General features: G+C 40.9%; 1 protein-coding gene across 1 annotated transcript in view; it reads left to right on the forward strand.

Moving 5' to 3' along the window:
* Positions 1-2068: 2068 nt before the first annotated feature.
* Positions 2069-15645, forward strand: part of LOC115142672 (heterogeneous nuclear ribonucleoprotein L-like) — a 49264-nt gene continuing 35687 nt past the window's right edge. The window contains exon 1 of the mRNA XM_065001597.1: positions 2069-2415. Coding sequence (XP_064857669.1) covers positions 2203-2415 — 213 coding nt within the window. The 5' untranslated portion in view covers positions 2069-2202. The remainder of the gene's footprint in view (positions 2416-15645) is intronic.

Here is a 15645-nt window from a genome sequence, read left to right on the forward strand (position 1 = left end):
AAGTACAGAATAATGAGGAATTATTCAATAGAATACAATATAAGGATATAGCAATAAAACAATATTACAAAGAAGTAACATAATAAACACTGCTATTTTAAAAATAGTATATTGCATTGACAAAATCATAAATTTGAGTTATGACAATAAGAAACTACCTTTTGAGCTCCACAAGGGGGCAAGGCAGGGCAGAACAGAGCTATGCTGAATAGACCAAATAAACAAACCATGCTCATATTTTTTATTTATTTCACTAGGCAAGACATTTAACAACTAATTATTTTTACAATGATGGCCTAACACCGGCCAAACTCGGACAACACTGGGTTAATTGTGCGCCGCCCTATGAGACTCCCAATCACAGCCACGTGTCCGCGGTTATACGGAATATACACAAATAGATTATGCTCCACACATACAGTAAGCTACAATACAAACGACATACAGAAACTATTACAACATGATAAGGCACTTATTTCCAAAGTTATTATTAGTAACTAAAACAACAATGACTGCGATGCGGGCAACAGGTGGAAATGTGAACACGTGTGCAGATCCTGTTCTGACGGAAGAAGCGCAAATGTCTGCAGACTTGAACTGCACAAACAATTGGGAAGTGCTTGGGGAATTTTGTCGGGGTCAGAAATGTCCCAAAAAAAGAAGTTGTCCACAAAAGTAAAAATGACTCTTTTTATGTAAATGAATGAGGAGGCGGAACACACCTCAATTCAAACTGTTCTTAGAAAATAAAAACTTGTTAGAAAATTATTTGAAATTGAAGTTGAAATAAAAGCTGTCTAAATTCCTTGGTTTGAGGGCAGTGCGGAGTAAATGTACTGTTGCGTAACAATCACATTCTGGAATGGAGAGAACGTTCTAACATCACATGGATTAAAAAACTCACGCTGAGACGACCGTTAGAGATATTTGGAACTCATGCATGAAAGGGTTAAGAAGGAAAGAAATTCCACAAATGAACTTTTAACAAGATACACCTGTTAATTGAAATGCATTCCAGGTGACTACCTCATGAAGCTAGTTGAGAGAATGCCAAGCGTGTGCAAAGCTGTCATCAAGGCAAAGGGTGGCTACTTTTAAGAATTTTAAATATAAAATATATTTTGATTTGTTTAACACTTTTTGGGTTACTACATGATTCCATATGTGTTATTTCATTGTTTGGTGTCCTCACATTTATAGAAAATAGTAAAAATATAGAAAAATCCTGGAATGATTGCTGTGTCCAAACTTTTCACTGGTACTATATATATATATATATATATTTTTGTTTACTTAAATACAAAAGTGTTACTTACCTCTTGGGCCCCCCACTGGCCTGGGCCCAGGGGCTTCAGCCCCGGTAAGCCCCTGCATTATTCCAACCCTGCTGGTTCCACAGCCTTTTTAGGTAAGATGCCCAAATACATTTGGGAGCTAAGTTTGCTCCAAATATTTTTTTAAGTTCAGGTAGGCCTAACACGTGGATCCAGTTACTTAATAATTAGTTGAAACAACTAGACTGTTTTCTTCATTGTGTAGTTCTAAGTCTAATACTACTGTACTAGTACATAGTAATAACAGAAAAGTACTTGACCAATAGCCTATGGATTGCATATAGCAATGAAGTGCTATTTGCATGTGAAAGTAGGGCGGCAGGTCACCTAGCTGTTAAAAAGGTCGCTGGTTCGAAATTCCTGAGCTAACTGGGTAGGTCGGTTACGGTAACTATAATTGCTCCAGTAAGTCAGAGCATCTGCTAAATGACTAAAATGTGAAGTGTCATGGGATACATTTGCTTCATTGTTTACCTTTTAATTAGGCCTAGTGTTCTACTCTTTGATGGTAAGCACGTAGACTACAGACTGTGGCTCGTCTTCCGTGATACAGAAGCTTCTATCATATATTCGCTTTTTACGCCTAACCACCATAGCCAATCAACGACTATATTCAGAACAGAAGCATAGGTTGTCCAATGGAAGAAAATCTGCAATGTGAAAAAAAGAGTGAACGTGCACGCACAAGAAGGGGGCGTATTGGAGGGTGGCATTACTGTCAATGCGCACAGCTGTCAGAATTCTAGTTCGCTTGGTCGACATTCTGTTTTAGAGCCACGTGCATGCAACTTTCCGGACTGCTTTTTGTGATTTATTTCTCAGGTGTTGAATTAATCTAATACCAAAAAATTTTTGCTATTCATCAACAATGTCTCTCATTGAGGAATACGAGGAAGGGGAATACGAGAGAGCGCCTAAGCGTCTCAAGACGATGGATGTGGAGGAGGGAGAGGATTTGGAGGAGGGGGAGGATTCAGATACAGCTTCCGCGGGGCTGCTAGGAGATGAGGAGGATGCTACGGGGACCTCCGGGGAAAACCGGGCCCGGTGGTCAACAAAAGAATATGGGTCTGGAAGAAAGGTGGGTGTAGACATAACATTGCCCATTGTCTTATGTTCCTTAGATGGATGCTTGGCTTTGAAAAAGAAAGTGAGCATCATCAATGACCATATTCAAAGAAACAAGTCAGTGTTGTTTTCTATCCATCTCTATCTCTGGGCAAGTGACAGTCTTCAATAAAGTTTTTTTTTGACTTGGATTGACAGATGGGCCTTTGATCCAGCTGCAGTTCTGAGAATCTTTAGCCTACTTGATTATTTAAGGACTGATTTCCAATAATGACAATTTAGTTTTGTGTCCAATATATCTAGCAATGTTCTTTAGAAAGCTTACAAAATTAAAATGAAAGATCTAAAATTGTCCATAGAAAGTGTGTGGAGCTGTGTAGCTCATATCTATCAGAACACAAGACTTGGGAGTTCTCTGCCGAACGAAGCGCGCTATTTAACTTCGTTACCCTGTAATTTGATTTTACATTAGTGTCCCCGACAGTCTGGCGGCTTGAAATCTATTTTGTCTTAATAATAATGAGACAAATAATACGCAGGCTACCGTCGATTTAGAGACTGCCCCCTGAAGAAATGTATCCGTGGGTGTCTTAGCTTAACTAAATTTAGACAAACGCTATGAACTGGGGCTTAAAATATTTATTAAAACATTTGGATGAATGTCACTGTGAAGAACCACATCCCATTTCTCACCCAAGGCTAACATTGTTTCACCAAAGAGTATGACAGAGATGCTCTGAAGTACGTACATTCACATTCACAGTCACAACATAGTATTATTCTCATAAATATGTATTTACACGGTTATATACAAAACTATGAACATATATGTTTATCCACATGCTGAAATAGACTTCAAAACCCAAAGTATTCTAGATTTGTGGTCTAGGATCCTTTATGAGAAATACAGGAGGGTTAGCTTATGATTCCAAATTACACATGCTGCATCAGGTCCATCTCCAGAGAGAGCAGTAAGAGAAATGTAGCTATTTGAATACAAAGTGGTCATGGAGTCTGCCTGGTTGAGCACTGCTTATCTTGCCGTATTTGACATTTGCTGCTCCCTGTGAAGCCACAGATAGCGCTTATCACTCGTCCAATCAACCGAAAACACACACTCTTTGTTCAATCTTTGGACCAGTCCGTCCGTACCTTTGTGGGCTGCCAAGACATCCAGTGTGTTCCTCCTTGCATTTCTTAAAGACCCACAGTCTAAATAAATGAAACATTCATTTTAAACATTTCTGTCCTAGTCCTGGAGTAAAAAAACATTCTCAATGGATATTTTCAATTGAAAGCACTTTTTAGTCCAAGACTCGGCCTAAATCTGTGTCTGAAAAACTGTCCCAAATGTTCTCAATCTTGGATATTGGATATCCTTCCCCAAACTGTTGCTGTAATAATATGTGTCCTTAGTCAACCTAGTACTTAGTAAAATAAGAGTTGATAAAATAAAATAGATTTTTGTATTTCGCCCTGATGCCTCAAATTGGTAATTTAATAAAGAGTTAAATCAAGAGGGAACACTTTTTCACTTCTCCTTTGGCATGCTTTGACTGTAACGAGCGCCCTGAGAGTCGGGAAGCAAGTACAGGGAGTGAGTGTTTTAATAAATAAACAAAACAATAGCCACAACCAACGCACCGACATGAAACCGAGTCAGTAACACCTGAAGAAAGAACCAAGGGGAGTGACAGATATCGGGAAGATAATCAAGGAGGTGATGGAGTCCAGGTGAGTGTCATGAGGCGCTGGTGCGCGAGACGATGGTGACAGGTGTGCGGGATAATCAGCAGCCTGGTGACCTAGAGACCGGAGAGGGAGTATACGTGACATTGACACCTCCCCTGTGTTCAACGGTAGCACCGTTCCCCTTTTGATAGATTGTCCGTTAAAGGATTTTCAATAAGAGTCAAATCAAGGGGAAACACTTTTCAACCATGGTATAACACATGACATCACACCCTCTCATGTGTTCAACAGTAGCATGTTGCTACGGTTACCTCCCGCTCCTCTTTTAATAGCCTGCCTGTTAATCGGATTATCACCATCACCCTCTGGTAACTGATTGTCTATCATTTTTTATTGGCACGAGGAAGGGGGAAGTGGAGACTTCCTATATGGTTTTATTCACTACACTTTTTTTATTGGTATATCAATCTCCTACTTGGCTTTGCAACAATAGCTCCTCAGTTTGGGCAATGGCAGCCATTGCATCCCAAATGTCAGGGCCCTGGTCAAAAGCAGTGCACTATATGAGGAATAGGGTGCCATTTGGAATGCTGCCAGATAGCGTCCCCTATGTGAAAGTGATCTGCAGCCCTGACAAGCACATCAGAAGAGCCTAGGTGGGCGGCGGTAGGCCTTATCGGGGCTCAATAGAACATTAACATTTTTATTACGTGCCTAACAATGAGCCTCGTGGGTGTGTTTGATAGGGAGAGATAGATCGAGGTGCAGTTTGCATTCTTAATCGTATCCCATTGGCATATGCAAAGAGGGAATTACATCGTGGTCTCGTGGATGGTAGTAATGCCACTATGGCGCGACGCTAGGCACTATCTCATAAAGCCAAGGGCCCTGGCTGATAAACATCTGGGTGCGAGGCAGAGCTTTGTTCAGATGCCGGGATGGATCTCCCAAATGGCAAAATATTCCCTATATAGTGCACTACTTTTGACCACAGACATATGGTCCCTGGTCAAAAGTAGTGAACTATATAGGGAATAGGGTGCCATTTGGGAGGCATACAGTCCCTCATGGGGTTTCAGTGTATAACCGTTTGGCATTTTGTGGGCACAAAAGATGGCAATGTTTGCATTTTGTGACAAGGAATTAATCATTTCCACAGAATATAGCATGTTACAAACGGCACCTCATACCAGTGTGACTAAAGCCTCAGCTTTGGGCTGCATGAAACCTGTTTTCAAAGCTGCGGTAGCTTAGCTAAGAAATTAGCTTCAGTGTGGATCTGGGTGACACAGCTCTGGGAGAACTTTGACTGGGACTATATTCCAATATCCATACTAACTGTGGACATTAGATCGAACGCTACAAATGTACATTTTCTCAATTAAAAACTTTGCTCTGCATATCCCCTTCCACTGTACTGTACATGTGTAATTATTTTACTGTAAATTAGTTTGAGTGCCTTGCTTGTATTTAAATTTCTGCTAAAAGTTATTCTATTTTATTCTACATCGCATAAACGGATCTAGGACCAGGCTAATTTACCAGTGTATGGTCTACTTCCTTCACTAGATTTGGGAATTTTAATGTAAAAAGAACCATTAGCACTGACATGAGAAGTTCACAGGAGCACATCAAATTGGGTGTCAAATGATATCTAAGAGTAAATACCTTTTGAGAAATGAAGGCATAAATAAATGTCTCTACATTTTCCATCTTAAAAATGAGGAATAAGCAAAGGCTTTGATTTCTGGTCAAACAGATGGAAAATGGATCTTAGAAAACATCCAGCAGAAACAGTCTTAAAGGGTATTAGAAATACATCAAAACACAATAATGCTGAAGTAATGTCCCCCTACCAACTAATATCATTTATATTTAGCTTTGCCAAAATGATTTGCCATCTGTAAGTTAAAAAAATATTGCCTAGTGTCTTGTCATTCTGTTACCAAAACACCACATATCTTTAAGATATTTTCTCATTTCTGTCCCTCATGAGGAGGGAGGATGATGAAAGTTCACAGAAGTAACAAGTACCGTAAAGGTAGACCTGCTAATTAGTTATAGTGTTTTTGCGGATAACATTTGTTTTATGATTTATTATGTGATTATAGCGTGTTATTCTGTTACCAAATCAGTAACAGAATGACTGAACTGAAATGGCTGCAATGAAAATTTATAGTAGTCTCAAACCACAGTTGGGTGACCTTCTACTGTCCTCCCTTCCACTGACATACTGTTATGTTCAGCCCATTACTGTTTACTTTCTCCTTCTGTCTCATGGTCAAACCAAGAGTGTGAAAACAGTCTGGACACCACCTCCCTCTCTCTCTCCCTATCTATCTACTCTCTCTCCAGTTAATGTCACCACTTCCAGCTCTTATTGACACTTAGGGCTGAGAATTACCAGGGACCTCACGATACGATATTATGATGATACTTAGGTGCCAATATGATATGTAATTGCGATTCTCACAATTCTATATGTATTGCAATTCCATACTGTGATTTATTGCGATGCGATGTTCCAAACATATTGCTCACCACATGTCTGCTGCGGAGGGACAAGAGAGAGCCATGAGAAAACTAGCTTTGATCAGTCATGGAAGTAAAAGTGCCGAAAACAAATTGGCTTCCTGTTTAAAAAGAAGATGGAGAACAAAAGCTATGAAGGAAAAATACTGGAGTTTTTGTGCCGGTACAGCAAACTAGCGCAAAAATTATATTGCGATATTGTCAAAACGTTACTATACGATATATCGTCAAATAATATACCAATATGTAACTGTATAGATCTTTCCCCCGTCACCACTGACACCTACCCATGAGCCCCCTCTCTTTCCATGTATTGTAGCCAGCCCTCTCACTCACTGAGCACTGACCAACACCGGACATCCATGGACATTGAAAAGTAGTGAACATATGGTCAGTTCAAATCTGGACCAATCATAGACATCTGCTTCATGTTTGAACAGCACAATACACTACAGTAGAGTATAGTATTGGTCAGTGCAATAAAGTACAGTACTTTACTGTACAGTAGATAATGGTTTAGTACAGCACAGTAGAGCACACAAGTAAAGTACAGTATAATTTACTGTATTGTACTGTACTTTACTGTACTAAACTAGCTTATAGTCTACTAAACTCCACTGTATTTTACTGTACTGAACTCCACTGTATTTTACTGTACTGAACTCCACTGTATTTTACTGTACTGTGTTCTACTGTGTTGTACTAGGATGTCCAAACTTGTGAAACATAGACGTCTATGATTGGCACAGATTTGGTCCGTTTCGGACCAACCAAATGTGGTATTATTTGGGTTCTGAGCTCATTATAATAATAGCTAGTGTGTAGAATAATACCCAACCATGCAAAGGAGGAAATATCATTGTTCTAGCTTTGTGTACCTATTCAGGAAACACCACGATGCATCTCTGTATAGTACCGACCAGGGCTGGACCAATGATGTCACTCTGTTACCATCATTCTGTTACTGGGTGTTAATCTACTGCACTTACTGTAGTTCAATAACCAAAATAGATTTTGATCAAAGTCAAGGTGTCATATCATATCTGACACCCCATTCTTTATGCAGACATCTTTGAATATTACTTTGGATTAGATGCAGTATTTGATAGTTGTTGGAAAACGTCATTCTGTTACTCTTCACAGTTTTTCGATTAAATCTGTTTTTGTCAAATGTTCTGTTGAAAGTCCTTGAGTTGTATGGTTTGTTTAACTTTGAAATCAATGGTTTTTGTTTGACATCCTTTTAAAGTGGAAAAGTCAGAGTCTTGGCGTCTTTCTGTCGCCGTAGAATTGCCCATTTGTCAAAGATGGGCTGAGCCCACAGTCTCTGCCTCCTGAGATCCTGTCATTCTGAGGCAGACTGAAGTATACCAATCAGTCTTTGTCTTGGCCTGTACCTGTATAAAGTATGCTGGTTTGCATTGAAAGTGATCCAATCCCATGTGCTGTCTTCGATCAAAATAAAATCTGAAATCGTATGCTTTTATCCTGTCATAAAGATGAGTGTCAGGGACAGGCAATCGGTAATCTAGTATTACACAATAAAAAAAGAGAATCATTCAGAAAATATGTTACATTCAAGGAGCGATGTAAAGTTGTTAGAAACTAAAAACCTACGTTTGAGCTGAGATAAAGGAGACTCCAAGGAGTTTCATGTTTGACGAACAAGCAATCAACACTGTCAAGGTTGAAGAACATGTCTGTGTTGTTAAGTGTCGTTCTGTTCGCTCAGTCTAGTACGCTTGTTTTCCACATTCCACCGCAAGGTAGTTACAACGCAAGCATCTGTTGACCTCTTAACTATTACCTACGACAGATGCTGAAGATGCCAAAGATGGCTTATTTTAAAGTGGTTGTGGCTCATTTTTTTCTTCTTTCCTTTTGACTTCCACGCACCAGAGGAAGTGTTCAACTGATGCTATCTTTCTTAGCTTCGCTGTTTGTGCTTTCCAGCACTCTGTCTCTCTCTCTCTCTCTCTCTGTCTCACTCTCTGTCTGTCTCTCTCTATCTCTCAGTCTCTCTCTCCTAAATTCATTGAGCTGTAGTGGGAAGGCTTAATGCTCCCAGGGTGGTGTTTGAAGTCTCCTACCCTTCTTCTTCTTCTTCTTCGTCTTCCTTGCTGACAGGCTCTTGGGCAGATTCCCACTGTGCTGATGTTATCAGGAGTCACTTAGGAGCTTATGATTTAAACTCAGCCGAAGCCTGAGTGTAACGAAATTCTCCACCTTTCCTCATTCTCTTTCAGTCTCTCGATCTATTGTCTCTTCCTTTTCCTCCAGTAGCTTAGCTGGCCCCATAAGTGTCAAGCAGTGAGGCAGCGAGGCAGCTATATGCCCGCTGTGAATGCCTTTCTGTGAACACTGTCACTATTGGACTGTTTTCTATTTGATATCATTTTGTATTGCTCCCAAATCAGTAGGGAAAATGAGGTATTGCAGTCTAATCCCAGAACTGTTTGTGCTCTGTAGCACTCCTATCACTAGAAAAGCAGGGCCTCGAGGGACCCTGCTTTGAGCCAATGAGCGGTCATTTTGACTGCGACATTCAAGTATAAGTCTAATAGACACATTTCATATATGCTATCGTATATGCTATTTGGTTGTGTTTGTGGAGGTATTTGATAACATTAGAATAAATGAATACATCAATTCAAAGAACACAATGGCATTTTCATGAAGTTATTGTAGGCTGCCTGCTGCCACATGCTCATTATGTGTAGTGCATGGAACAGGGGCTATTCTCTGAAAAAGTGACATTTTGAAATAGAGCTAATCTCTTCAATCTTGAGAGTTATTGTCAAAGGTCAGTGTTTTGGAAACTTCGGAATCCGCTCTTTCTGATAATATCTAGAAATCAAAACGTCTTACCTGCATGTGACTCTGCAAGAGGATTTGATGCTCTGCGGAACATACCTGCGTTAAATAGACTTATTTAGGAAAAGTCGAGGAAGGTGGGGGGGGAGGATGACTTTAAAAAGAGATATTTCAATTTGAATTGAATATGCAGTCAACCTTTCTGCCTCTGTGTTTCTAGTGCTATGGCCGTTAGCATGACAGCGCAAAGAGATACGGGACCATGCTAGAGCTGTAATGCCACAGAAATACACATTTTGAAACCTAGTCTGTAAAGATGGCCGTCTAAAGCTATTGTCCCTAAAACATGAAAACAGTACTACTGTCAAATTGAAGTGTGTAACAAGAACTGAGAGGCTAGGTGCTGTGAAGTGTATTCCCATCGGAAATCACTGTGCAAACAATTGAAAAGGCAAACATTAACAGATGACTGTAGCAGAGGGGGAGAGGATTTTTGCTGGTGGCTTTGTTGACCGTCCCTCTTCATTACCAGGATAAGGCTCTCTGTCCAACTCGCCCTCTCTTTAGCAGAGGCCTCTGCCTTGGGCCTCTCCCTTTCTCTTATTCTCCATCTCCCTTTCTCTATCCCTCTCTCCATCGAACACAAGTACAGCAGTAGTTGCAGCGTCACGGCCAAAGTATGCCAAGAGCTTGCGCTTGATGAAGCCACTGCTGTAAGACATGGGGAATAGTGTGAGTCCAAGTCCGTTCCCCCTTCCAAGACTGACATGGCGATTTAATTTTACCTTTATTTAACCAGGCAAGTCAGTTAAGAACACATTCTTATTTTCAATGACGGCCTGGAAACAGTGGGTTAACTGCCTGTTCAGAGGCAGAACGACAGATTTGTACCTTGTCAGCTCGGGGGTTTGAACTCGCAACCTTCCGGTTACTAGTCCAACGCTCTAACCACTAGGCTACCCTGCCGCCCCTCAAAATGTAAATTAGTCAGAAATGTGTCTCTGCTTCGAGCACGTCCTCAACACCTGTTTCAGTAAGTGTGCCTCTCTAGGAGCCTCTGCTAGGAAATACTGGTTAAGATCTCTGATGACGGTCGGTGAGGCTGAAATGTGTCTCTGCTTCGAGCACGTCCTCAACACCTGTTTCAGTAAGTGTGCCTCTCTAGGAGCCTCTGCTAGGAAATACTGCTTAAGATCTCTGATGACGGTCGGTGAGGCTGAAATGTCGGCATTCAATAAATAAGTGATGCTCTGCAAGCGCAGTGAGAGAGCGCTTCTTTTCTTTGGACTGTTATTCAACATTTCCTAAGGCTACACACCTACAAAGCAATGCCTAGATGTAAAATTGCAGTGCATTTCACCTATTTTCTACGGTGCCAGTCCAAACAAAGCAGCATGGAAAATCTCTTGAGGCAATACTGGTACCCCAGATTTTTTTGAACAGCAATTCAATGGTAATATTAGCAAGGGCTGAAATGATATAGGTGGTGTTGGTTGTGGCCTTGCCAGTGGCCACCATCTTCTTCGAGACTCCCTTTATAAGCATACAGCGACTGGTCTGGCAACTCTCTCAATCCAAATCAAATCCAATTTTATTTGTCACATGCTTCGTAAACAACAAGTGTAGCTAACAGTGAAATGCTTACTGACGGGCCCTTCCGAACCATGAAGAGAGAAAAAAAAAAAGAGAAATAATAAAATAAAGTAATAACACGTATTAATAAAAGTAATAATAAATACACAATGAGTAACGATAACTTGGCTACATTCACTGGGTACCAGCATGACTTCAAGGCTGTGCTGCTGAACTTTGGCTGCTCGTCATTGCACTGCAACCAGCCAGGGACCGGGCAGCGCAGCTCCATATTAACTCTGCTGCCCTGTCTGTCTTTATTCAAGTTTAATTTTGAGACTCGAGTGAGGGTGGGACGCAGGAGGGATGGGGATGGAGGTGGGGGAGTAGAATCACAGGCGCTTTATCTCCGCAACTCTGTGATCTCGGCATCGTCTTCAGAGGGAGAGCTTGAAAGCAGCAGTTCGCCCCCTTGCAAAAGGAGAGTTCTGAAGGCAGGCGGGCTGGCGGTGGCAGCTCCAGACATGCCCTACTTAGCTGGCACATCGCACTGCGGGACGTTATTTCTCCCAACCCTTTCTGACATCAGAGATACTGGCGGAGAGGCGTTCCTTAGTATTCCTTGGCTTTTGCGAGTCAGTGTCTTATGTAATCCGGCGCTGGAATTAATGCTGATCCCGACAGTTTTTTATTTTGTGTAGTTTATTGAAGTATATGTAAATGAGGCCTGTGCCCTCGCCTATTAATGCTTCTCCAAAGCTAACGTCAGGTGGAAGCCTAGAGACAAAATGTTGGTTTTTCTGCACCATTTACCTTGTTTTTGGTGTTGTTAACCATGGTAAACGTCACGCAGAGAGAGGCACACTTACTGAAACAGGTGTTGAGGACGTGCTCGAAGCAGAGACACATTTCTGAATAATTTACATTTTGATGAGGCTTTATTTACATATAGTAGCTGTTGGCATTTTGTCAATACGATTTTTTGATTTTCCAACGCAAGAACACCAAACAGACGAGATGAGGATATTACATATGTTGTTATTGTTTCTGATTTATTTATACATTTTCATTTATCTTCTTTGATTTCCTGTTTGGGGAAAGTACTGCATTCTTATTGTATGTGTAGAAGGAGATTCACTACCATTAGTAAGATGAAGTAAGATACACCTGGAGAAAGCTGTAGCACATCAGAGACGGACTGGCCATAGGGCAATTGTTTTGCCCATTTGGCTTGTCTAAATTGGAGGTTTTGCGCAAAAGGATCATTATTTGGCTAATAACGGGGGCCTGGAGGGAAAAAACTATCCCGGTGTGTTAGAAATGCTGGGCTGATTTCTGGTCCCAGTCTTCCCCGCACTAGATTCTACATTAAAGCGGCAAGCAGCAGTTGAAACAATAACAAAGCATACTCTACGCCCCTGTTTCGGTAAAAAGCTGAGGGATGGGGCATTAGAAATGTAATCACTCCTCAGTGCATAGACAGAGCTATGGATGCAAGGACTGACCATCCATGATATCAAAATGATTCCCCCTCACACCGCCAACTTCTAGGAGAGCCTCGACATTGTAGTCAGTTATAGAAGTGAAAAAAAACCTTATGGCATTTGGAGTATTGGAGACAATGAGCGTGATTCAGTCCAAAAAATAATAAGAATTCAGTATGAGGGTATATTGGCACTCGGCTAAATCCTGCTGGTCTGTCAGCATGATGAACAAGCCGGTGGCCTTCTCGAGATTCCTCAACCAGGTGTGACTTTGGTAGTAGTGGCAACATTCCGTGATGTAACCCACTGTGAGATCGTATGGCCGAGCCCTTCCCTTCACGATCACCATCACTCTCAAACGCATTTACGTATTTAAAAATAAAAAAATGTTTTACTGGACAGAGATAGTGAAGGGAGACAGGAAAGTATGGGTGCGGTGCGAACTAAATTCAAACGCCAACACCTGCATACATACTTGTATGTCATATCTTAATTTGACCAGTTTCTCACAGCAGGAATGTATGCACTCACTATTGTAAGTCCTTCTGCATAAGAGTGTCTGCTAAATGACTAAAATGTACATGTAGGGAAATAATCCTGCAGTAACAGGAAATGTGAATTATTATGTGGATTGTAATTAATTTGTCAATTTGGTAGGGGTTGATACATTTTTCACTTTTTAAAGTGGAAATTACAAACTTTAGAAGCCTTTTTACACCTCTAATACAAGTTTGCATTTCCCGCTGTGCAGGAGGATTCTCTGCAACAACAGAGTGATCAAATGAATCTGTACATCAGGTACACCTGTACATGTGCTCTGAAGCCGACAGCAACAGTAACTGCTAGACCAATCCAGGCCACTGTCTTTACTGTTTCTGTCATCCTCAAAACAATGGACCAACATCATCCAAGTCTGCCAATCAATAATCAAGGAAATGCTTAGCATTTATTGTCCATTTTCAGCTTGAAATGCAACCAGGCTACATAATGGCACATCTTAATGATGGCCTGAACTGAGTAAGAGACGGACACACCTCACTAGCCCTTCTGAAACATTTGGAACATTAGTTTATATTGAATAGCTGCGTTTCAATGGCTGTTTCAGTATGGTTCCAACCATGGTTCGTATCAGGGTCTCTCGCGTGTCACAAGACTGCTAGCTCGCTGAGCTATAGCCAAGGCTGGTCATTAGCTCGTGAAGTTAACCTAAATCCTCAGGCCTCTGGCAAGGTTAGTCATCTCATGAGAATGGTTCCACCTCATTACACATTCACTCATCTGGTAGTAAAGGTCCTCTTCACCTTTTCCTGTATGTTTTAGACAGCGTCTGATGAGAATAACAATCGTTTTGTTATCTCTTCGTGTGATTAGGGTGATTATGCGTTTGAGTGATTAAAAATACTTGTCTGATATGTAAAGATATGAGAATGAATATTCCACCACATCTGTTGACAAGTTTGGCCTTTTTTTACGTTGGCATAATTATAGGACATTTGCATTTCAGACAGACCTGCATGCCAATGATGTTACCCAAATTAAAATTGGATGAGAATCTTTTTTCTTCTGAGATAATTAGAAGTCAAAGGCACATTCCAATGTTGAGCCACTGAGGCATATGGCTAGTGTGTCTGTGTGTGTGTGCGTGTGCGTGTGGGTGTGGTGTTAGGATGTATGTAAAGCATGTTCTCTCTAATACAAAGTAGTTATTAACCTCACATTCAAAAGATATGCTGATCAGTGGGGAAATTATTTAACTTCAAGGTTGAAGGTGATGTTTCTCAAAGGAGCACTGGGATGTATTAACTCTGAATACATTGTAATCAACGAGAGGAAAAGCAATATGGTGGTAACTGCACTGCTGTTTGAATTAAATGAATAGAACAATTATCATATTCAAACAGCAATGTAGGGATATTTTCCATCCATGCAACTAGAATCTTTACACAGAAGAAAAATCAAGAAACCAAAAAGCATCTCGGCTCTTGGATCAGGTGCCCCCCCGCCCATATAATCGTATCATGATCTAAAAAAGCCAAACTGATCCTATATTGACACTCCCTGACCCTCTCCGAGGAGTTCTCAGGGGGAGAGGGATATGTCAAAAACCTCACACCTGTACAGGTTACCCACTTGTACATATAGTGAAACAAGACTATATACAGTAAGCATCCCCAACTTATGGTTATGATCATACAGGCCCTGGTCCATCAGATAAGATCTATGGACAGTTATCATGTTTTTCAAGCAACTTTCTGTCAAAGGCTGATGATCAATTTGAATATGGGGATTATCATTGACAACGACCTTGAATGATTTTCAAAATACACACATCGATTGCAATGCACCGTGCGCATCGTAGTCTCTTTAAAGCCTATTTTTTTTCACATGCCAAAAAACACATGATCATTGATAAGTTTTGTTGTGCACGCAACTACACAGAAACAATCCAAAAGCCTGCGGCCTTGTGAAAATAGGCTTCCCCTTTGAAGTGAAAATATAAAAGCAAGCTTCGGCGCGCACAACGTTAAAACAATATAGAGAAAGAGATGGGGGGGGTCTGTGAAGATCATCAAAGCGGTGGAAAATTCCTCCCGAATGTCAATGTGTAACTTCAAATGTAGGGCATAGAATCCAATCATATCCATATTAATAACCTCTGTGGCTGAATGGGTGAGAAGGAAAGGAGAGAGAAGGTGTACATCTCCAATGGCATCCTATTCTCTGCATCACTTTTGACCAGGGCCCATAGGCAGAAAGGGCACGGGAAGCTGGACGATGGGGATATGTTGTGCCTTCACCCAGTTTCCGTTCTTTTAGTTATTTTTAATTTACCAGGTTAGTCTCAATATAATTAAAAATCTATTTTACAAGAGAGACCTGGCCGAAGTTGTAGCACACAAAGTTTCCGACACTTTTACAGCATAAAAAAACAAAGCACTACAGTTTAAAAGCATACATTTACACATTGAGCAGCAAGATGGTTTGGGGAGGTGTGGAGCAACTAGGGTTCAAATTATCGACAGCCTCCCACTTCATTTTCCATCAAAGTGTTTATCTTACCTTTAAACTCATTTTAAGGGATGAGCTCCTGTAACTTCAGGGCCTTTTGAAGCTCATTCCAAGTCTCCGAAGGAAGGCCAGCCCACTCT

This window comes from Oncorhynchus nerka, linkage group LG15 (genome assembly GCF_034236695.1).
Source record: "Oncorhynchus nerka isolate Pitt River linkage group LG15, Oner_Uvic_2.0, whole genome shotgun sequence".
NCBI lineage: Eukaryota > Metazoa > Chordata > Actinopteri > Salmoniformes > Salmonidae > Oncorhynchus > Oncorhynchus nerka.